The sequence below is a fragment of the Lactuca serriola genome, chromosome 6 (assembly GCF_051521515.1).
Source record: "Lactuca serriola cultivar US96UC23 chromosome 6, Lser_US96UC23_V15, whole genome shotgun sequence".
NCBI classification, from domain to species: Eukaryota; Viridiplantae; Streptophyta; class Magnoliopsida; order Asterales; family Asteraceae; genus Lactuca; species Lactuca serriola.
The window spans coordinates 30,153,455-30,176,372 of record NC_136413.1 but is presented as its reverse complement, the minus strand read 5'-3'; the positions used below and the strand labels follow the sequence as shown (position 1 = coordinate 30,176,372).

The window sequence follows — 22,918 nt, the reverse complement described above, 5'->3', positions numbered from 1 at the left end:
ATTATTTATGGGTCAGATAATCAGGTCTCATATCTGCTTCAATCAAGCTGATTACTTAAGGAAAACAATAATTACAATTACATTATTACCCTCCTTTTTTTTACCTTCTTTGAATGACTTTTCACTCAACTTTCTTATAGTTAAGGACACTATAAGAAAAGAAGACAACTGATCATCACTCAAATACCTAAAATACCCTTTAAAATGATAATATAACAGAATCTTGTAGACCAAAATCACCACTATCATAACAACTGTACAACATAGAACCAAAACCAGAAGAATAAAAAAAGTAGCTCACAGAATTTCTGTCATGTTGACTTGAAAGAAGTTGACTCACCCTCTTTGACTTTACCCATAACAAGAATATCATAAGTTTTATCATCGGGTATAAGACCTCTATCAAGCATCTCATCATGCAACTTAAAAGCCTCTTGCAAATTTCCTTCCCTAAAATACCCTCCAATCAATGAATTATAAATAACCACATTAGGAACCCTACCCTCCCTACCCATCTCTTCCAAGATTTTCCTTGCATCTTCTAGTTGACCTTTGTTACAAAGCCCGTTGACCAAAACCGTATACATAATAACATCTGGCTCTATATTCTTTCCAAGCATCTCTAAATACAATTCAGAAGCACAAATTATTCTCCCCGATTTAAGCAATCCATCAATCAATGTAGTGTAAGTAGCCAAATCGCATAAAATCCCCTCATTTATCATCTTTTTGTGAAGAACAAGAGCTTGTTCTATGTTATCAAGATTCCTAAATCCACTAATCATGGAATTGTAAACCGTTGTGTTTGGAGATAATCCCACTTGATGAATCTCATTAAAGATTTCACTTGCACTTCCCATGTCCCGATTTTTGGAAAATCCATCTATCAAAACACCGTATGTTACAATATCTAATTCAAGTCCTTTGCTTTTCATCTCATTCCTCATTTTTAAAGCAAGATCCATGTTCTTGAATTTGCAAAATCCGTATATTAAAGATGTGTATGTGAAAACATTAGGGGTAACACCGGATTCATGCATTGAAGTATAAATAGCCAATGCGGAATTAAGACTACCCTCTTTGATAAATCCATCTATAATGCTATTATATGTCATACAATGTGGATTGAACCCCATTTTCTTGACTTTTTCCAACATTAAACAAGCCTCGGATGTTTGACCAAGTTTGGATAAACCTTTGATGAGTATATTGAACGTGTAGTCGGATGGAAGAAACCCTAACTCCAAGATTTGGTCAAAGATAGTCAAAGCTTCCTCCTTTTTGCCTTTCCTAAAATACCCATCGATTAAAATACTATAAGTTACAACATTCGGTTTCAAACCATTTTCTTGCATCTTTTTAAACACATCCAATGCAACATCCATGTCACCACTTTTGCAATAACCGAGTATAATGTTGTTATATGTAACAATACTTGGAGAAACTCCATTTTTCATCATCTTTTCAAACACCTTATAAGCTTCATTCGATTTATCCACTTTACAAAACCATGAAATAAGATTGTTGTATGTGAATACATTCGCAATACCATTTTCAATAGCTTCATCGAAGAGGTTAATAGCTTCTTTTATCAAACCAGCCTCAAAATACCTTATTATCAAAGAATTGACATTGTAAACATTTGGTTTTATACCTTCGTTTTTCATTCGGTTGTATAATTCAAAACCTTTTTCATAATCACCATTGTTGAAGCACCCTTCAATAAGAATCGAGTAGGTGATCCTATTTGGACAAAGACCATTTTCAACACTCTTTTCCAACAAATTCAAAGCACTATGAAGATCTCCATTAACACAGTATCCCTTCATCAAACTTGTGGCAGCTACTATATTCATAGGAACACCATTATCAACCATTTCATCTTTTAACCTTAATGCATTTATCATATACTTCTGTTTCACACAAGCTACAATGACATTAGTATAAGTTCCCTCAGAAGGAATCCATCCTTTTTCCTTCATCTCATTCAACAATGCACATGCTGACATGGCATCTGGTTTCTTGCAAATAGCATGAATAGCAGTACTATATGTTATTGCATCGAGTTCAATCCCATTTGCCTTTGCATCCCAAAAATACTCTGCAGCTTCTTCAACTTTACCTTCATGGCAACTCCCACGAATCATAACTCGAATTGTAGCACAATCGTATGGAATTTGCATCCTTACTATATCATTGAATGTAACTCGAGCTTCAGAGAACATATTATTCCTAACCATTGCATTCAAGAGAACATGAACATATGGAACACATGGAATGATATTTTTTTCAATCATTTTCCTGAAACAAATAACAGCATCTTCCAATCGAGAGGCTCGAACCAAACTACAGAGTAAGTAATTTATAACCCTAGAATTTGAATTGTAATCAAATTGAAACCTCTCTGCAGTAGAAACAAATTGGGAAACGAGCTCACCTGGCCCAGGAAAGGAACGCTCTGTAACACATTTGCTAATCAACTTCTTAGCCGTTCCATAGTGTTTTTCTGAACATATTAATATATGAACAAGAGCAAGAAACGGGTCACTAATCTCGTTATCTCGTATAATCATTTTTCTCGTAGCCCATTTATAGTGCGTCAGGGCGAGATTTGGGTCATTTCTATGAGAAAGTAGAACTTCTGTGACATGGGTTTGAGTCAAAACTTGATCTTGTGAGAATGGTTTTTCGGTTTTCAGATTTAGTGACTGTGGATGATTGGGTTTATCAAAAGATTGGGATTTTGAGATCGGAATTTCGTGTTCTAACGACGGATTATCGTCGGAGATTGAAGAAAATGATGAAAGAGGTCCTTTTATTGAACGGGGTCGAACAAGAAATGTGGAAATCAATGGAGGAGGGAAGCGAGATCTCATGTTTGTTCGATTATCGGAGTGTTTTTCTGAAACAAAAAAATTGAAGACAGAGCGAAACAAAACCCTAGTTCAGTAGCTCTGTTAAACCATCATGTTTACTTTGAACCTCTGTATTTCCAAAATGTTACAGTTAACACCCCTACTCATATTGTTACATTTATTTTGGACAAAATTGCAAAAATGGTCCCTGTGGTTGGCAAATTTCTGCAGTTTTGGTCCAAAACCATACCTTGGTGCACCACTGATCCAATTTTGGATCTTTTTATTGTTTTTGGTCCTTACACACTTAAAAAGACAATTATTCCCTTACAATTTATATTTTTCATTTTCTTTAATTCCAGAAATACATAAATTAATTTAATTTATATTTTTCATTTGTAATTTCTCTCTTAACAAAAGAAGCACACACACAATAAAAAGATGAGTTCTTGAAGGTGGTTGAGTTGACTGTATTTGACTGGGATTCGATTCGACCAGAAAACGAGTTGTTATCCAGATACAAAATGATCAAACTGTTTGCAAATCTTGTACATCTGGTAAATCACCAGAAAACCCATTTTTGCTCAAGCTTAAACTAGTCAAAGTTAATAACAAGTAAACCCCTTTATCAGTTAATTCATTTGCTTCTTCTCCTCCAACACAACACCCACAAAAACCAATCAACACCACCACCACCGGTGTTGAAAGACTTCGTCGGAATTTGACACACTTTGATTAACTAGACTCCGCTGGTGGTGGATCCATCTCTCCTTCCCCATCTCTATACAGAAGGCTATTATGTCAGCATTTAGGTGAAACAAAAGAAATTGGATGTTGAAGTCGTCCCTAATTCAATCAGTGAGAACAAAAAAGCAAACCATAGTCAAATAAACTGAATGTTGAGTTGCTGAGATTTCAATTTTAAAACCAACAAAACACATATTTATGGAAGAAATCAAAATTGATTTTGAAATCTAACAAAATACAATCATTGCATTCCTGGGATTTTGATTTTATAACCAGCATAACATATTTTTCATTTTGAAACCCAACAACTTGAGGTCACAGTAAGCAATGAACCCATTTGAAGAAAATGAAAAGGGTTTTGTAGACTGAATTCTTCAGCGTATTTCTCATCTAAAACCCCATTCTCTCTCCTGTTCTTCCTCCATCTCTCCCATCCGTATCAAAAGACAAAACCTCTGCCTCGCCTACCTGTTACATCACATCACATCATAAGATACTTCACCACCCCCAAAATCACCGCCACCATCTTCGTTGGAGACAAACTCCCCGATCGTTGGTTGTATCAAGGTGGTGCCAATGTGGATACCTACGAATCTTGGAACGTGATTAGGGTTGAAGCAGCATCCGTTTTTTTCTCAGGAAATCGATGGTGGAGCTATACAATTGATGAAGATAAAGAAGAGCAAAGGAAGGGTTCTCTGTGTCGGTGATCGATTGAATGCCAGAAGGAAGCAAATGGGAGGGGCGTATGGTGGTTTTGGTTTTTAAGGGAAACAATTGAAAGGGAAGTAACCAACAGCCACACTCTTTGGAGAGAGAGAGAGAGAGAGAGAGAGAGAGAGAGAGAGAGAGTAAAGGTGAGTAGAGGGGTGGGGTGGGTGTTATTTTTTTTTCTTTTAATAATAAGAAATTAATAAAAGAAATATAAGGGTATATCCGTCTTTTTAAGTTGGATGTGGACCAAAACCACACAAAAATGTCAATCATAGGGACCAAAATCACATAAGGTATTCAAAATTGGACCAGTGGTGCACTAACATTTCATTTAGGACCAAAAGTACATAAATTTGACAACCACAGGGACCATTTTTGCAATTTTGTCTTTATTTTGTAGCAAAGACTACCCCTACAATCACATCACACACATTATATAGTAAAATAAACACACATATATACTAAAATAAACCGCAAATGCCATAAAAACCATTAAGTTTATATGTTTTTGTCAGTTTTACCTAAAATCGTATTTTAGGTTCATTAATGATTCAATTTTGCAAAAAAAAAAAAAATCAATTTTATCCTTTTTGCAAATTTATATGTTAAAAGTGAAAATTCATGTCAAATTTAAGGATTTTAAACCAAAAAACTAAACTTAAAGACTTTTATGAACAAGAAAAAAAGGATAAAGCAGAACGTTTCTATCCTACGTAAAGGGTTTAATAAACCAGATAATAAAATTGAAAAAAAAAAAAAAAAAACTTGTACATTTAGAAGGATTCTTGAGATGTTTGAAATAGTTTGTTTTGATACATAGTCTCTTGCATTGATTGTATCGCAGCCTTATTTTTTAACAAACTATTTATGATTTTTGAAAGGACTTTGAAGTTATGGGACATGTTTCGCAAAGTTAATACCAAATATGAGGGGTGTTTCGGCTTAAAAATCAACTTTTTCTCTTAGTTTCAGGATAATATCGAAATGAATGTCAGGAACTACCTCTGAATATGGAAGTATTCATTTGTTTGAAGAAATACTTTGATAGCGTAGAAAGGATACAAATGTCGTTTCACATGAAGACGAATATCTAGCACTATGTGTGCAATGAATCCATGAAGAGGAATTTGCACTCTAGTTATCACCCGACATAAATGGTGGTGAGATCGACTGTGAATTTCCATTTTACAATTACTGGATGAAAGCAATCGGAGATTTGAAGATGATGATGATGATTTAGTCGACTAATAAATATTGTTATTTCATTTGTAGTTTTATGCTATTGTATTTAACCCTCTTTTATTTTGTATTTAAAATCAAACATAATAGAAATATATATTTGGTTGGAGTTAACTTTACTTTGAAAAATAAATTTCAAAAACTAGATAATCATTTTGTAGATGTTAAAGTAAAACAGAAACAAACATATATAACTATCCAGCAGATTAAGTGCTTAACTAATTAAGCTTATTAAGTCAAAAAGAAACAATCATATATAATTATCCTGATTAAGTGGTATACTCATTAAGCTCATTGAGTCAAAAAGAAACAACCTCCATTAAGCAAAAAGAATCAAACAGTAAATACTACCTAAAAATACAATAATATATCAATACAATATAAACAAATGTTCAAGCCCCATCTTTTAAAACTTGTACATATCAAACATGAGAAAAAAATCTTTATAGTACATATGATATGGTGCTTGTTTCAGTTTTATAAAAATGTCCAAAAGAACAAAACTATGACTCACTAAATAAATAATGAAGCAGTGGAGCAACCACTGCTACACTTAAACTGTTTCCCAGCAATGCATAACTGCAACAAAAATAATAATAACAAATTACACTCACTTTAATCTTAATAAAAATCATTTAAAAACATAAAATGTAAATACAAACTTCCAAATCATAACTTTGTAAGAGTATGAAATGGAAAAAAAAACAATACCGTTGTCGAAGGGTCACATGTTCTGGGAACTCAAATTCTTTAGGGAAAGAGTGTAAATTGGAAACCTACAATATGATTTTTATTATAAAATTAATAAAAAAGAAAGTCCATATAACAATTCAAAATTAATAAAACCTACAAACCTCTCTAGGGGTGAAGTATCTGAGACAAAGTTCCTCAAGTGATGTTTTGTCTCTTGTAATAGGCTGCAAACAATTTGAAAATTGTATTTTTTTTTGGGGGGGATTTTTTTCACAAGAATGATGGTTTATATGCTATAAAATAACAAATATAATATTTGTGGAAAATTACCATAATAGTCGCCAAAAGGGAGCCAGTTCCCTTCACATAACGATAATAACTCTTTGTAAAACAACAACACCTCTTTGAATCAGGATACACGATATCTATTCCACTTTAAGGAACAACTTTTGCAATAAAAATGAATGAGGGCAAATTTGTAAAAAGTTAGGATTGAAAAAGAAACAGATAACCTCAAGGATACCCATAGCACTCCCCCATCTTTCTATCAAATTTGATGGAACCAAATACTTATTTAAAGAATCTTCTTCATCTGTAAATGTTCCATTTTTGCCCTTGGAGTTTACAAATTCCAAAAAACTTTCTATAGGAAGGCATGTTTGTAGCATCTCATTATCATTTTCACCTAATAAAGGTTTTGGCACATAAAGAAGTTGTCCATTGAACTCTGGGTTGTAGAAAGATAAAGGTTTTCTTTTTGCCTGAAAAAATTAAAAAAAGTAAAACCAATTCTTTATTTTTTTTATTTGGATCCATTTTTTCATTAATGGTGTGTAGAAATAGCATACAAGGCAAAAGTAACGGGGACGTGAGTAAGGGATTCCAAATTGCAGTGGGCTTAATATAAACTCTTGTGTCACAAATTGGTTTTCTTTGAGTATCTGAATCATCTTCTGATGTGTATCAGATGTCTGAAACAAAACAAAAAAATGGTATATGGAATAATGGAATAATGGAAATTGTATCTACCAATATAAAGATTGAAACTTTAGCTAAAATCTTGATTTCAAACCTCAAATCCAACTACATTTTCAACAAAGAGCATGGATGGAGGTAGCATCAGTTGTGGTATGATTTCAAGAATTTGAAGAAAAGAGAAGGCTCGAGCATCAGCAGATTGTTTCTGAAGACCTAAAAACAGGCTTAGCTTGGGGATAAATTATAATCAATGAATGATTATTTGAAGAAAAAAAATAGGGAAATGTGATAAATGTTTAGATCTTACCTTGTCGTGTATAAGGTTGGCATGGAGGAGAAAGAAGCCACACGTTTGCTTTGTAACGATCAAGATCAGCAGCGGTTAAGGTCTGAATGTTGCCCTATATTCATCCCCAAAATGAATAGAAGTAACTATTTGATCCATTTTGATTAACATTGTTATGAGTTTGTATATTTGTATCGATTCGTCACAAAATTGAACTTGAAAGAGGAGCAAGCAACGAAAACTGTGATGCAATCGTTACAACGAATTACCATAGGCTCGTTATAGCTCGTGAACTGTATTATCAAAGATATACCTGAAATGGCCGATGCCCAAAATTATGCTCATAAACATCATTAGCCAAGTCGTTTATGTCGAAAGCTTCAACCATTTTTGCATTCACTCCAGCCTTAATCGCCGAATATCTCTGGTCAATTCCACCATGCCTCAAATGTTATTAAAAAAGAAATCTTGAATAAAAAGCATTCAAATGATTAAAGAGAGCAGGGTTAGGTTGGGTTACCATGCCACCAATGCCGCTGTAAAATTCGAGTAATCGCCATGGCTGTTCTTTGAGCAAACCTTGTTCTTCCATGGAGTAAAGAGATTATTAGCGAGTGTTCCGTTATTTGCCGTTTTTTAGGGCTTTGAATGACTTGTTTAGGGCTTTAGGCATAATCGAATTAAAGTGAAATGGAAAATTCTCCGTATTGCATTAAATCTCATAATTTATTTTTTAATCAAGGGTACATGAAAAACTATCGATTAAATATCAAATTTTGAGGATCATTTAGACTCTGAGAAAGTTTAAATACTCTGAATTATTTATATATTAATTTATAACCTGTAAAAATTAGGTTTATAAAATTAATTAAATTTTTATATTAAAAATTCAAAATTATTTTAAATAAACTATTAATTAAAAGATATTTGTTTTAGTTATATAAAATTATAATCGTTGATTTAAATAAATATGTAAAATTATATCACCTTATAATATGTATTAACTTTATTTTAATTTTTATTTTAATGTTATTAATTTAATTTAATGTAATTAGAATGAGAAAATTTAAAATCCGAAATTTAAAATGGAAAATCAATAGTTTGACAAATGACATGACATTAATTAAGAGACATAATATGACGACACATTACAAAAGGAGAATAAACTTATTCTTTTATTAGAATAATAAGGAGATTGTTATTTGTTAATTACAAAACAAATATTATTTAACAAAAATTGACATGTCACAAATGGCTAAAGACTAATTAAACATATAATTAATATTATTAACATTATATTTTAAAATAATTTATTAGATAAAACGTACACATGGAAGTACATGGAACACCGATAGACATCACAAATACCATTTTGAAAATTCTTTAACTATTCACAGGCCATGAAAATGATATTCTTTTCATCATTCTCATCTCAGTAGCCAGTGTGCATTGATCACTTATATGTTACAAGTGTTATTGCATATAAAAATAAAGATAATTGTAGAATGGTCGAGAGAAATAACCTAATAACCTGAAACATCACAAATTGGTGGTACCAAGAAACCATTGGACGGTGTTCTCACCGATACCCGCCAGCCTCCCCTTCTCGAACATCTACAAAGGTATTTCGTCCACCCTTACGGGATTGGACTTGAGAAATATAGTTTAAGACAAAAAAATATGAATTACTTTGAAAGAAATGTGTAATGATCTTATCCTTAAACTCTTATATTTTTACAGTTTGAAATTTTTTATGTAATTTGGTAGTTATTAACCTAAAATAAGTTGTTAGTTATGATATATTCGGTGTCAAAAGAATATGTATTATTCACTTTACTAAACATGTTATATCTATGTTTCAATAAAATAAAAATGGATTGAACATTTGACATCCTATATTGGAAGTCAGATCCTTACTGCTAATAATAAATGAAAACTTAAATAATAAACATGTAAACAAAATTGAGCATTTAAGTTTTAACAAAAAAGTAACAACCACACTCTCAAAACTTAAAACTACATGGGGCAAAACTGAATTTTGGTAAAAGATGGTTGAAGGGTTTCGGTTTTCTTTCACTCGGAACCCACAGTGACCACACCACACCACATCGCGGTCGTTGATTGTTTTCCTCAGGCGACTCCTTCTCTTCTAACATTGACGACGACATTATATCTCTCCAACGACCTTAAGGTATCTATCTTCTCCCTATTAGGTGCCACCGTAGTTTGTCCTTGTCGATTTCCGCATTTCACTGGTTATTTAGGGTTCTAATCGAGAAAAATGATTCGGTTTATAATCGATAAAATCATCAATTTTGGAATTGTTGTTTAACCTAAGAGTCAAATTGAGTTGTTAATGCAACCAATCGAGTTTCTGAAGATAGTCGGAAGTGATTGCTAAAATGGAAGCTCGATTCTTTTGGTTTTTGAAGATCGTGGGAGTTGGATTCAAAGCTAGAGCGAAATTAGAAAGGCGTTTATTGTTTCTAAAGCTGGGGTATAGCCACGAAGTTGAATTATCAATGCCTCCTGCTGTTCGTGTCTTTTGTTTCAAACCAAATATCGTTTGTTGCACCAGAATTGACAAGCAAAGGGTGCACCAGTTTGCTGCTGCCGTTCGCAGCTGTAAGCCTCCGGAGGTTTACAAAGGCAAAAGTATTATGTATGTTGATGAAGTTATAGAGAAAAAACAGGGGAAGAAATCAAAATAACTTTACCTTTTAGCTTCTATGTTCTTAGAATTGCATTGAATTGATTTGTATTTTCTAGACTCGTATGAATAACTTTTTGGATAAATGGTACTGGTTTTTATTTCAAGTTTATTGCTTTTTATAATTATGTTTGAGTTGGAACTCGAATGGTTTGATTTTTGCTTGAATAAGCTCATTTAGGATCTTTAAAAGGTTGTCTTAGAGCTTGAATCAAAGATTTGATTTATAGTAAATTACAATTTTGGTCCCTATAGTTTACACATTTTTGGTCTTAGTTTGAAATATTGATCTCAAAGATGCTTCTTGGTTTTACCTACTTTCTTGGTTTTATCAAAATTAGACAAGATTTATAGCCAATTATTTATTAATATAAACTTGATTTCAAATATTTTAGTTGTTAAATTGTTTTTTTTTCTTTTTCATCCCATAAATACTTATTTCTTTCGTGTCATTTTTAACATTTTACTTTTCAAGTATCAATTAAACTTTTACCTTTTCAGAGTAAATTACGAAAATGGTTCTTGTGGTTGTTTTGTTACACCGATAGTGAGAACAAGGACAATTGGATTGGAAGTGCAATTATGTAATAAACACAGTGACCATTATGTACATTTCCATTTTTACAATTCATTATAATTACTTTGTATATCCATTGTTAATGTTAGAAAAATCCATGTAATAAGATGATAACTTATCCTTAGGTGCTACAATATCTATTATCATTATTGTTAAAAATATAACTTCATCATTACCCACTACAATATTTTATCAAAAGTATTATTAAAGAAGATAATGTCATCCTTAACCACTATAGGCTTGATCACATCGTACTTGAGATGCTTCAAAGTAAGTTTCGTTCTGTAAGTGTGAGCTTTTCATATTCAATTTAATTTCCAAGAAGTTCCAAGACATATAGAGAGAATTTGGTGGCTAAAGATACATACGCACTTTAAACCACATCCTGATCATGGACTTATGCAGAGTCCTCAATTAAACCTTTAGCCAAATAGTCTGTCGAATTTTGTCGTGTTCTTATAAATTCAACCGATATCACACCATTAATGATTAGCTCCTTAGTCATGTTATATCTAACACTTAAGAGCATCCACAATGGAGAGTTTAATGGAAGAGTTGAATGAGGTGTCATGTCTACTTGTCGTTCAATGGATACAACTGCACCATTGTGAAATGCCACATTGGCATTCAATGGATTTGGAATTCAATGGTCATTGAACTCTTCAATGGGAAAAAGGAAAGTATTTAAATATTTAAATAAATATTTTTTTAATATGTTCCATTGAACTTGTAGAGTTTAATGTATTGTGTGATAAAAATGAATAGAATTGTATGGAATATTAAATGATGATGTGACACTCCATTGAACTCTATAGAGTTCAATGCATTGTGGATGTCGTAAGTGTCTAGACTTGCCATGAATGTGACAACATTATCATAATGAATAAAGTTTTGTGCAATTATTTTTTGCAATAACAAAATCCTTAGTATTAACTTTTTTTTCACCATTTTATCGACAACGAATGGTGTATGAAACTGTAACGTCCCAAAAATGATAATAAAATATTTGTATTTCAAACACCAAAAAATACAACCAAATTGTTCCAAATCAACCATAGTATAAATATTGTCAACATTAGAGTAAAATCAAATGTCTATGCAGAATAAATCAAAGGATATGTTGTTCAATCATGACGGGCCATTCCCTTTCAAAACCGAAAGTACACAAACTGTTAAAACACGAGACCGTAAACACAAAACTTAGTGAGTTCCCTAAAATAACACATAACATACACAACCTTGGGCCTCGCCCACATATCGGGCCTTGCCCATCATAACGAGCACCACCCAACATACAAACGGGCCTCGCCCAAACATACATAACAAGCCTCACCCTGCATACATAACAGGCTCCGCCCTACATATATAATGGGTCCCGCCAAACATAAGAAGGGCCCATTGCACATACACATGCAAGAGTCACAAAGACATCTAGCATCCTACATAACACAATTTAGTGGGCCGACATTGGTGCCTTCGACCCACGAATACAATGAGAAGACTCACCTCAATCTGACAACCGACAAATCTCACACCCGAGCCACCGATACTGGAACTCCCCATACTAATCAAACACACAATGAAACCCTAATCAGAATTAAGGTATTAATCCAACTCAGGGTCTTGGTTCATAGTTGCCCTACTTTGGGGTAAAAGACCATTTTACCCTTTCATGACTAGAACCCACCCTACTTGACTTAAAACCCAATTTGACCAAAATCACACTTCTGGAGCTACCCCATGCATAATAACATGCCCCACACTTAGCATAGATCCTTCTAATGGAAAACGAGGCATAATCAGGCTACGCCCTACGTAATTACTCTGTTTTGCCAACTTTTACAAAGTCCTTGATACATAAGGACCAAACACCTAATTCTCAGATCTAGTCCTAACGAACAACTTAAGTGATAAAGTCTATGACTTTATGCCTTTGCATGGCTTATAAGGATACAAGACTAAACCCTAAGTCTACTAAACACTCCAATGCTCAAGAACTCATCCATGGAAGGATGGGAGAGACCAAGCTCCTATTTTTTTATCACTCTACAAGCTCAGAAAATGAAAGGAAATGCCACTCATAAGATCCGAGGTAGCTCATACCCATTAAGATAAAGGTTAAGGGACAAAAAATCACAAAACCCATAAACTAGTTAGATCCATCAAAAGGAAACATCAAAATTCAAGCTTTATACCTCCTGAAGAATATTAATGAAGAGCAAAGTCTAGATCTATAAGCTTGAAGCTTACTAACGCTTCTCCAATGAACTCCTTCTTTACAAATGCACACAAAAACCACACTTAAAGCTCCAAACTCATACAAAGAGGCTAGGGTTTTGATGTGATTAAATGAGAGGGTGGAGGTTGAGTATGGTGAGACCCTCAAGGAGTTAGAACCTTTAAATATGGCTCACAACCCCTCAATTAGGGTTCAAACCCTACAATTCTATGCCCTGCATAGAGCACTAATCCCTCACATAGTCTTATTGACCTACGTCATGCGTAGGAGGCCATCCTACTCCTTGTATAGGTCACTCAAAATGCAAAAAAGTCATAAAATTAATATAGGAATCAAACCTGAGCATACATGTGTTACACATCTCCCCTACTTGAATCAGAATTCTTCCTCGAAGTTCGTTGCAACAAATAAATCTAGGTAATGCTCCTACATCTCTTCCTCTGGATCCCACATCCATTCCAAGCCCTTCTGGTGCTGCCACTGCACCTTAACCAAACCCACTACCTTGTTGCGTAAGGTCTTCATTTTCCTATCAAGGATCGCAATCGGTCTCTGCATATAGTTCAGACGCTCATCAACCTGAATATAATCTAAGGGAACCAATACAGACTCATCAACCAAACAATTCCATAGCTGAGAGGCATGGAACATGTTGTGGATATGGCTAAGCTCGCCAGGAAACTCCAACCGGTAAGCAACCTTGCCCACCTTGGGGATGATCCTGAAGGGACCAATATATATAGGGCCCAACTCGCCCCGCTTCCGAAATCGGATGACACCTTTCTAAGGTAACACATTCAGAAGCACATAATCTCCCATATGGAAGTCGAGGTCTGATCGTCGCCAGTCAGCATAACTCTTCTGATGACTCTGTGTGGTATGTAACCGACCTCGTACTTGCTGAACGAACTTGGTGGTCTTGAGTACTACCTCAATACTCCCCATAACATGTTAGATTTTGTGGTCTTAAGAATATCAATTTACATTGATATATCTTGGATCGTGATTGCAATCACTTTCCAAGATATGTGGTTTCGTCGCTATAGCCCAAGGTATCATGAAATCAGATTTATGATAATCCAAAGAATTTCAATTTCGAAGATAGACTACTTTTAAATCAGAAGCATAGAAAATACCTTGCTATTTTGTGTTCTTGAGATATCAAATCAAATATATGATTTTTGATGTGCACAAAAGTACCTACTTATTTTTAAATTTATAACCTTATTAATTTAACTAATATATGCACCTATAGGCAATGTACCTAGTCAGATTATAGAATAGCTTCGGTAAGTCGAGTGTCGAATATAGGGAATGGAATTTAATTAATTAAAACAACTACTTCTAATTAAACTAAGAAAAACAAACTTAAATTGGGGGGGGGGGGGGGATTACTAATTTTGCAAGATTAGAAGAACTTAATTCAAATCACTACCAAATTACCAACTAAGCAAGCAAATATAAACGAATTTACTTCACGATTAAAGATTACTTTTGTTCAGTTCTGATTTCCCTTTCTCTTATGGTTGATTTCTAGTGGATGGAATATATTGATTACCAATTTATTAACTAGCTATTATGATCAAGTATCTAGACATACCAATTTATGAATTACCATGCAATGATCAAGAACAAGTTAAACATGTAATACTCCAAAAATCATAAAAATTTAAAATTTTCAAAAACAACCATTATCCATAATTGTTTACAAAAAGGAACCATTGTTTCAAAAGTAAAGTCATATCAGAGTGTCCCAAAAATCATATCATGAAAATAGAAAGATGTGCACGACCAGGCCTCCGCTTTCCCACGATCCTTTGAAGTACCTAAAATAATAAACTAAAACTATAAGCCAAGGCTTAGTGAGTTCCCCCAAAGTACCATCACACAACATAATAATCAAATCATGCAACTATGAGCCTTCAGCCTGACTGGACCACCTCACATGGCCTACAACCTATATGGGCCGCTCTACGGGCCTTCGGTCTGACTGGAACACCTTGTAGGGCCTACAATCTATCTGGACCGCCTCGGGTGTCTTGGCCTTCAGCACAAAGCAAGACCGCCTCAACCTAACCACAATATGTTGACATATATAACAAACAAACATAAACACAAAATCAACAAATGCAGACAAGCATATAGATCTACTAATCAATCATATACTATCATAACACTATCCTATAACCATATTACATAATATAGTGGGCGGGCAGTGGTGCCTTCAACCCTGCCTGCCCACAACTACAGTAAGGAAAACTCGCCTCTTAGTCCGAACAGAAGTTGTATAAATCTCTACTCCGAATATCGAATTTACCTATCACCTACTATTCAAATCATTGCCCAACTTTAATTTAATATCAAAATACACAAAATACCCTTTGGTCAAAATTGGTCAAACTCTAGTCAAAGCTAAAAGTCAAAAGGTCCACCGGGTTGACTCAGCCGAGTACGTTGGGCATACTCAGCCAATACGCAGGGCGTACTCGAATGTTGACTAGGGAGTTGGATTCCTTCCCAACTTATTAAGTGCTTAATACTTAAGCCCTTATGCCCCCAAATATTTTCCTTGACCATAAAGTTTCCAACTTTATGGTCTTCCATGGCCATTAAGTGCTAGATACTAAAAACCCCAACCTCTTAACCCATTAAGACAACCAAACCCATGCATGGGGCAGAACTAAGAGACAATATCATATTTTTATGCTTCTAGACCTCACAAAACGTATGAAATGACAACTTAAGTGGGTTAGAGTATGCCATACTCATAAAGGTCAATAATTGGGACCAAAAAATGCTTCATGAATCAAGAACTAACAAGATCTAAAGAAATGTAAGCCAAGGTCAGAATTTTATACCTCCATATAATGCCAAATGATGATGTCATTCGGGATCTAAAGATTCCCACTCCTCCAAGACGATCTTCTCTTCTTCCTCTCTCCTTCAAGATTACCAAAATACACACACAATGCTCCAAATGGCTCTAAATGGATTAGGGTTTGCTTGGGAGAGGGAAGTGGGTTGGAGGTTGATGAGGGAATGAGCCTTGGGGAGATAATGATGCTTATAAAGGGTCCGGACCCTAAATATTAGGGTTTATGGTTCGGACACATACGCCCAGCGTACGTGAGCTCGACTCCTAAATTACAAAAATGCCATTATGGGCCATTTTCCAACATTTTTCATACACAAGGGCTAAAATGAAATTAATATTCATACTTAAGGTTAAAATTGAAAATACCTCATCATCGACATGTTACAATTATCCCCCACTTGAACTAGACTTCATCCTCAAATTTTGCTACCGTGAAAAACTCTTGGTAATGCTCCCACATCTCAGACTCGGGTTCCATGTCCATTCGGAACCGTGTTGATGCCGCCACTAAACTTTAACTAAAGAAACCACCTTGTTGCACAAGGCCTTCATCTTCTGGTCCAAAATCACCACTAGTATCTCCACATAATTCAAGCGATCGTCAACCTGAATATCCTTTAAGGGAACAATCGTTGCATCATCGCCTACACACTTCCAAAGCTATGCAACGTGGAATGTGTTGTGGATCTGGCTGAGCTCCTTAGAAAAATCCAATACGTATGCTACCATGCCAACCCTGGCAATCATCTGAAATGACCCAATATACTAGAGTCCCAACTTTCCCTTCTTCTTGAAGCGTATTACACCCTGCCATGGTGATACCTTTAGTAAGACCATGTCCCTAACCTAGAACTCCAACTCAGATTGATGCTTGTTGGCATAAATCTTCTACCAAATCTAAGCTGTCTAAAATCTCTGCCTAATATGTTGAATGAGCTCCGTCGTCAGAAAGACTACCTCAGTCCTTCCCATGGCTCTATGACCAACCTCTCCCCAACACACTGTGGTGCGACATTTCCTCCCATAGAGGAGCTCGAAAGGCGGCTTATCGATACTGGAGTGGTAGTTGTTGTTGTCCAAAAACTCAGCTAAGAGAAGGTAGGAGTCCCAACTCCCACCAAAATCTATGACACAAGCTCTCAGCATGTCCTAAAGTGTCTAAATGGTCCGCTCATTCTGACCGTCAGTCTGCGGATGATAAGGAATGTTGAGATGCAACCTCCTACCTAGTTCCTTGTGGAACTTTTTCTAGAAACAAGATGTGAACTTAACATATCGATCATATACAATGTAGATTGGAATACCATGCCTAGAAACGATCTCGTGCACATATAAATCGGCCAATTTCTTGGCCGATGAGCTCTCTCGCATAGCTAAGAAGTGGGAACTCTTGGTCAACCGGTCCACTATCACCCAAATCACATCTTGCCCCCTTAGCCGTCCGAGGTAACTTGGTAATAAAATACATAGCAATATGATCCCATTTCCACATGGGAACCTCCAATGGGTGCAAATTGCCATGCGGCCTCTGGTGTTCGGCATTAACCATCCGACAAGTCAAGCGCCTCTAAACATACCATGATATATCCCTCTTCATGCATGACCATCGGTAGCTAAGCCTCAAATCCTGGCACATCTTGGTGGCTACAGGGTGTATCAAAAACTGGATTTGTGCACCTCCTCCAGCACAGCCTGTCAGACCCCACCAAAATCTGGCACCCAAACCCATCCATATCGGGTCAATAATCCTCGACTGTCAGCAGCAAACCTGTCAATCTCACCCCTAAGTCTCTCCTGCTACCAATTTTCCTTCTTGACTCCCTCGATCTGAGCCTCCCTAATCAAATCCAACAATGGAGAATCAATCTAAATCCTCATACATAGGCCCCCAATAGTAGAAATAGCCGTCTTGCAGCTCAAAGCGTCAATCACCACATTGGCTTTCTCGAGATGATATAGAATCTCATAGTTATAATCCTTAACTATATCTAGCCACCGGCGTTGCCTCATTTTCAGATTCGGCTGATCCATGAGATATATTAAGCTCTTGTGATCCATGTAGATGGTACAATGGACCCCATATAGATAATGCTGCCAAATCTTGAGAGCAAACACCACTGCTCCCAGCTCCAAGGCATGAGTTGGATAGCGAACCTCATACGGCTTTAGCTACCGAGAGGCATAAGCAATAACCCTCCCTCGCTTCATAAGAACGACTCCTAGGACAGTGATGGATGCATTACAAAATACCACAAAATCCTCAACACCCTAGGGGAGGGTCAACACTGGGGCCTCACATAACTTCTGCCTCAGTGTCTTGAATGCAATCTGCTAATCTAAACCCCAGCAGAAATCCATGCCCTTCCTAGTCAGATGAATGAAGGGGTACTGCAATTTTGGAGAAGTCCTGACTAAATCTCCGATAATACCCTACCAAACCTAATAAACTCCTAATATTTGAGGGAGACTTCAGAACCTCCCACTGCATCACGACCTTAATCTTGGCCGGATTGACTAAGATCCCATTTTGGTTAACGAGATGTCCTAAGAACTGGACCTTTCATAACCAAAACTCACACTTCTAGAACTTGGTATACAGCCGTTCTCACCTCAAAACTCCCAGAAGCTCTCGAAGGTGATCCTGATGATGCTCCCTGGTCTTGGAATACACTAAGATATCATCAATGAAAACAATAACTAATCGATCGAGCATCGACCTACATACCCGATTCATCAAATCCATAAATGTCGATGTTGCATTGGTAAGCCCAAATGGCATCACCACAAACTCGTAATGACCATAACGAGTCTGAAACGCGGTATTCTCCACGCCCTCCTCTCTAACCCTCATCTGATGATACCCTGACCTCATATTAACCTTGGAGAACCAATATGCACCCTACAACTGATTGAAGAGGTCATCAATCCGCGAAAAGGGATAATGGTTCTTCAATGTCAACTTGTTCAAATCCCGATAATCAATGCACATCCGGTGTGAACCATCATTCTTCTTGACGAACAAAATTGGTGCTCCCAACAGCGAACTGCTCGGTCTAATAAACTACTTGCCCAACAGCTCTTGAAGCTGAGCGGACAATCCTTGCATCTCCGATGGTGCCAATCAGTACAACCCCTTAGCAATTGGAGCCGCACACAAAACCAAATCAATCCTAAACTCAACTTGCCTTTAAGGAGGCACGCCAGGTAACTCCTTCGGGAACACATTAGTGAACTCTCTAACAACATGCACATCTGAAACTGAAACCTGCTTCCTAGATCGAGTATCAACTACATACCCAATATAACCCATAAAACCTTGTTGAATGTATTGTCGAGCTCTGGCAACATGACAAAAGGCTGACCCAATCCTTGTACTCTCTCCATAAATAACCAGTTCTCCTTCATTTGGGGTTCGAACTACCATCCGCTAACCCTCGCAGTCAATCATAGCCCCAAATCTACTCAACCAATCCACCCCTACTATCACGCAAACATCCCACATAGGGATGGGAATCAAACTAATCAGATAGGGCGCCCTAAAAATCTCCAATACAAGCCCTGATAGACGCTTGATCCAGAAACCCCGTGTTCGTTGACGATAGAAACCCGCAACCGACACTCCAACTCTCTAAGAGTCATATCGAAACCCCTGCTAAAAGACTGGGATACAAAGGACCGACTCATACCCTATTCAAATAACACAAGGACATGCAAGGAATTCACTAAGAAGGTACCTAGAAGAAGCATAAACATAAGCATACCATAAAATAACTGACATAATAATAAAGGGAAATGTATCGCCAATGACGTCCAACGCCGCCCTGGCCTCCTCTACAGTGAGCTGAAAAGCGCGACCTTGAGCCCTCGAGGGATTCGACCTACACCGTTGCCCATCTGTGATCCTCAATGTATCCAGTTCTAGAGCCTATGTTGGCCCTATAGTGAGAAAGGGACAATTAGCCTTAATATGGCCAACCTGCTCACAGTGATAACAGATCCTGGTGCTTGGTACTAGGACCTGCTGACAACAATCCTTGGCATAATGCCCTTGCTTGCCACATTTAGCATCAAGATGAAGATCAACAAACACCATCATGAATCTTGCCACATTGCCATAAGTGCGGCCCTTTGTCCTCCATATCTCGAATCAATGGCTTTGAACCTCTTTGCTGAAGGTTGCGTCTGCGTCGGAGCATGCCTTCGCTCCTTATCCTGGAACTCCGTCTCTATCTACTGCTTCCTCACAGCCTCCTGAAGCTCCACAACAGTACCATAACGATGGGTGGACACGAACTAGCAAATATCCATCTTGGGCATGCTCAAGTACCGGGTTATCTGAGCTTGCTCAGAAGCAGCAAACTCAGGATAAAAAAGAGCCCTCTCAATAAACATGTTTGTGATCTCAGTTACAGTCTCAGTCCCCTGCCTTAGATTCAGATACTCCTGACCCAACCTATTCGTCTCAACCAATGGAACATACCTCATGCGAAACATCTCAGAGAATTGCTCCCAAGTTACAGCAACCCTCTACTTAGGAGTATACGAGCCAGTCACAAATCTCCATCAATCCTTCACCCCTGACCGAAGAAGGTTTAGGGCGCACTTAACCTTCTGGTCAGCAGGGCAGGAGAATATGAAGAAACACTCCTCTACGTTGGACAATGATATGTGCATATATATATATATATATATATATATATATATATATATATATATTCCATCATATCTTAATATTTTTAGCTATATTTCTGATGATTATAGGACAAAAGATACTTAATCTATTATATGTTGTGATATACAAGAAAAAAACATGCTCGGGAGCAAAAAGGAAGTTGGAAGTTGGAAGATAGAAGCTAGGAACTTGGATCAAGGCTAAAAAGAAGAAGAAAATTTAATCAGCACGGCGTGGTGGCATCCTCTAGGACGTGGCATTTTGAAAGATCCTGATGAAATTCATTGATTTGCTGAATACGCGATAAACCCAAAGACCATGTCGTGGTGGGACTTACTACGATATGGTGAACCGAATTGAAAAAAGTATATATAGAAGGCAGATTTCTCTGAAAACCTAACTTTTCCTGGGAGCTTTAGTCGACTTGTGAAGTCCAAGAACATTATTTGGAAGCTTGGAAGTGCAGAGATCGATTAGAAGCTCAATTTTGAAAGATGTGAGACAACACTTCTTATATTTACTTATTCTTCTTGCGTTTGATCATGGATTACAAGTTGAATTTCGTTTTTACATGTTTGTTTGCTGAAGTTATGGGCTGAATACCCTAACTTTCGTTTAGACTAGAGTACTTACTTATTTATGAGTTGATTAATGGATTGGATTATGTTAAGTTGATTATTTGTTATGTTAGCTTATTAAATAACCTCTCTATGTGTATGATAGCTACTTTTATGTTTATTGCTTGTCATTCTTGATTGACTTGAATCTTATTATCTTGTGACTTGAAAAATTATAGGACTAGTGTTTTGACCAAAAACCTAGGGTTAAATAGAAAAATGGGCAAGTGAATGTATGAGCTAATATATGAAGACCAATCATATATTTGCTAAAGGATTCAGTTAGTGAACATTAATCTAGTTATGTTAGGAATCTATAATCAACAAAGTATTAATTCACTGCACTTCCATTAAATCAACCATAATAGCAAGTATATCGAAGCTAAATGAAAGTCTCTCCATTATCTTGATTAAAATCATCTTTTGTGTTTCCTGCTTTTTAATTTTAATTTATGTTTCATTAGTCGTTAATTAGTTTCTTTCTAAGTTTAGTATAATTGTTTAAGTTTCTAGTCTTGCAAAACTAGAGAAAACCCTTTTCTTTATTTAATTGTTATTTTAGTAGGTAATTTTAATTATCAATTTCGTTCCCTGTGTTCAATTCTCAACTGTTGTGCTATTCTATATTCGACTAGGTACATTGTCTTAGGAGTAATAGTTAGTTAAACTAGTTGGTTAAAACTAGTGCATATTTATTCACATCAAGTTTTTGGCGCCGTTGCCAGCGAACAGTCCATTTTTAGTTAATTTTTATTTGTTGTTTGTTAAGAATTTTTCTCTTAATTTTCATTTTATTTTTCTTCTGTTTGATTTACCACGTCGTGGCAATAATTACCACGTCGTGGTCATGAAATAGTTAGTTTTTATTTTTCGTTATGTTCTTTTTACGCGTTTCATATGTTTTTGTTTTAGTGCTTTATAACCCGAGTATCGAAAACACCAATCATACCACCGTTTGATGATCCCGAGTCTGCATTCCATAAGAAGAAAACAACAAAACTTGGAGAATCAAGCAACAAGACTCTAGAAAGCAAATTCGAAAGTTTTGAGAAGACACCTAACAAAAGGAAGCATGTTACAAGATTGAAACAGAATCAGAAAAAGAAAGTGAACCCGAAATCGAGCCTAGAAACAACATAGAGGACATTGTCGACATGACTATGGAGGCATACATGAGACGAATGCGTGAAGACACCAGAATAGGTCTTGTGCAACCCATAATTCCCAACACAACTTGCTTCGAATTAAAAGGACACATACACGCTCAGTTGAAAGACATACCATTCTATGGGAAAGACCACGAGGATGCTTACAAGCACATTTATGAGGTCAATGATATCACCGACTACTTCAACATACCAAACATACCTCGTGAGATAGTTTTACTACGAATGCTCCCTGTTACTCTTAAGGGTGCAACAAAGGACTGGCTAAAAGCACTTCCACCGGGCACAATAACAACATGGGTGCAAATACGTGAAAAAATCATACAACAATTTTGCCCGCCATCGAAGGTTTCCGAACTAAAGAAGACCATTGCAAATTTCGAAAAAAACATGGGGGAGTCTTTGTACGAGGCATGAGAGCGTTATAAGGGATTACTTATAAAATGTCCCTAAAACGATCTAAATGTGAAACAAAAAGTTGCAATCTTTTACGATGGGGTAAAAATGTAACGATCAGGCAACTCCTTGATTCTCAAGGGCCACTCAAAAA

The 22,918-nt window shown here is 36.2% G+C and overlaps 2 protein-coding genes and 1 pseudogene across 2 annotated transcripts; 1 reads left to right on the top strand and 2 right to left on the bottom strand.

Moving 5' to 3' along the window:
• Positions 1-34: 34 nt before the first annotated feature.
• On the bottom strand, positions 35-2,958 carry LOC145058176 (Pentatricopeptide repeat (PPR) superfamily protein). The gene has a single exon (XM_079006087.1). The coding sequence runs from the start codon at positions 2,874-2,876 to the stop codon at positions 312-314; it is 2,565 nt and encodes an 854-aa protein (XP_078862213.1). The 5' UTR covers positions 2,877-2,958; the 3' UTR covers positions 35-311.
• A 2,930-nt stretch (positions 2,959-5,888) lies between these two features.
• On the bottom strand, positions 5,889-8,191 carry DNMT2 (DNA methyltransferase-2). The gene is made up of 10 exons (XM_079006931.1): positions 8,033-8,191; positions 7,826-7,936; positions 7,534-7,627; positions 7,321-7,439; positions 7,097-7,219; positions 6,772-7,009; positions 6,579-6,673; positions 6,410-6,472; positions 6,267-6,331; positions 5,889-6,134 (listed from the first exon to the last, which is right to left on the bottom strand). The coding sequence occupies exons 1-10, from the start codon at positions 8,102-8,104 to the stop codon at positions 6,059-6,061; spliced, it is 1,056 nt and encodes a 351-aa protein (XP_078863057.1). The 5' UTR covers positions 8,105-8,191; the 3' UTR covers positions 5,889-6,058.
• Positions 8,192-9,914: 1,723 nt separating this feature from the next.
• On the top strand, positions 9,915-10,223 carry LOC145059034 (large ribosomal subunit protein uL6m pseudogene; annotated as a pseudogene).
• Positions 10,224-22,918: the final 12,695 nt, after the last annotated feature.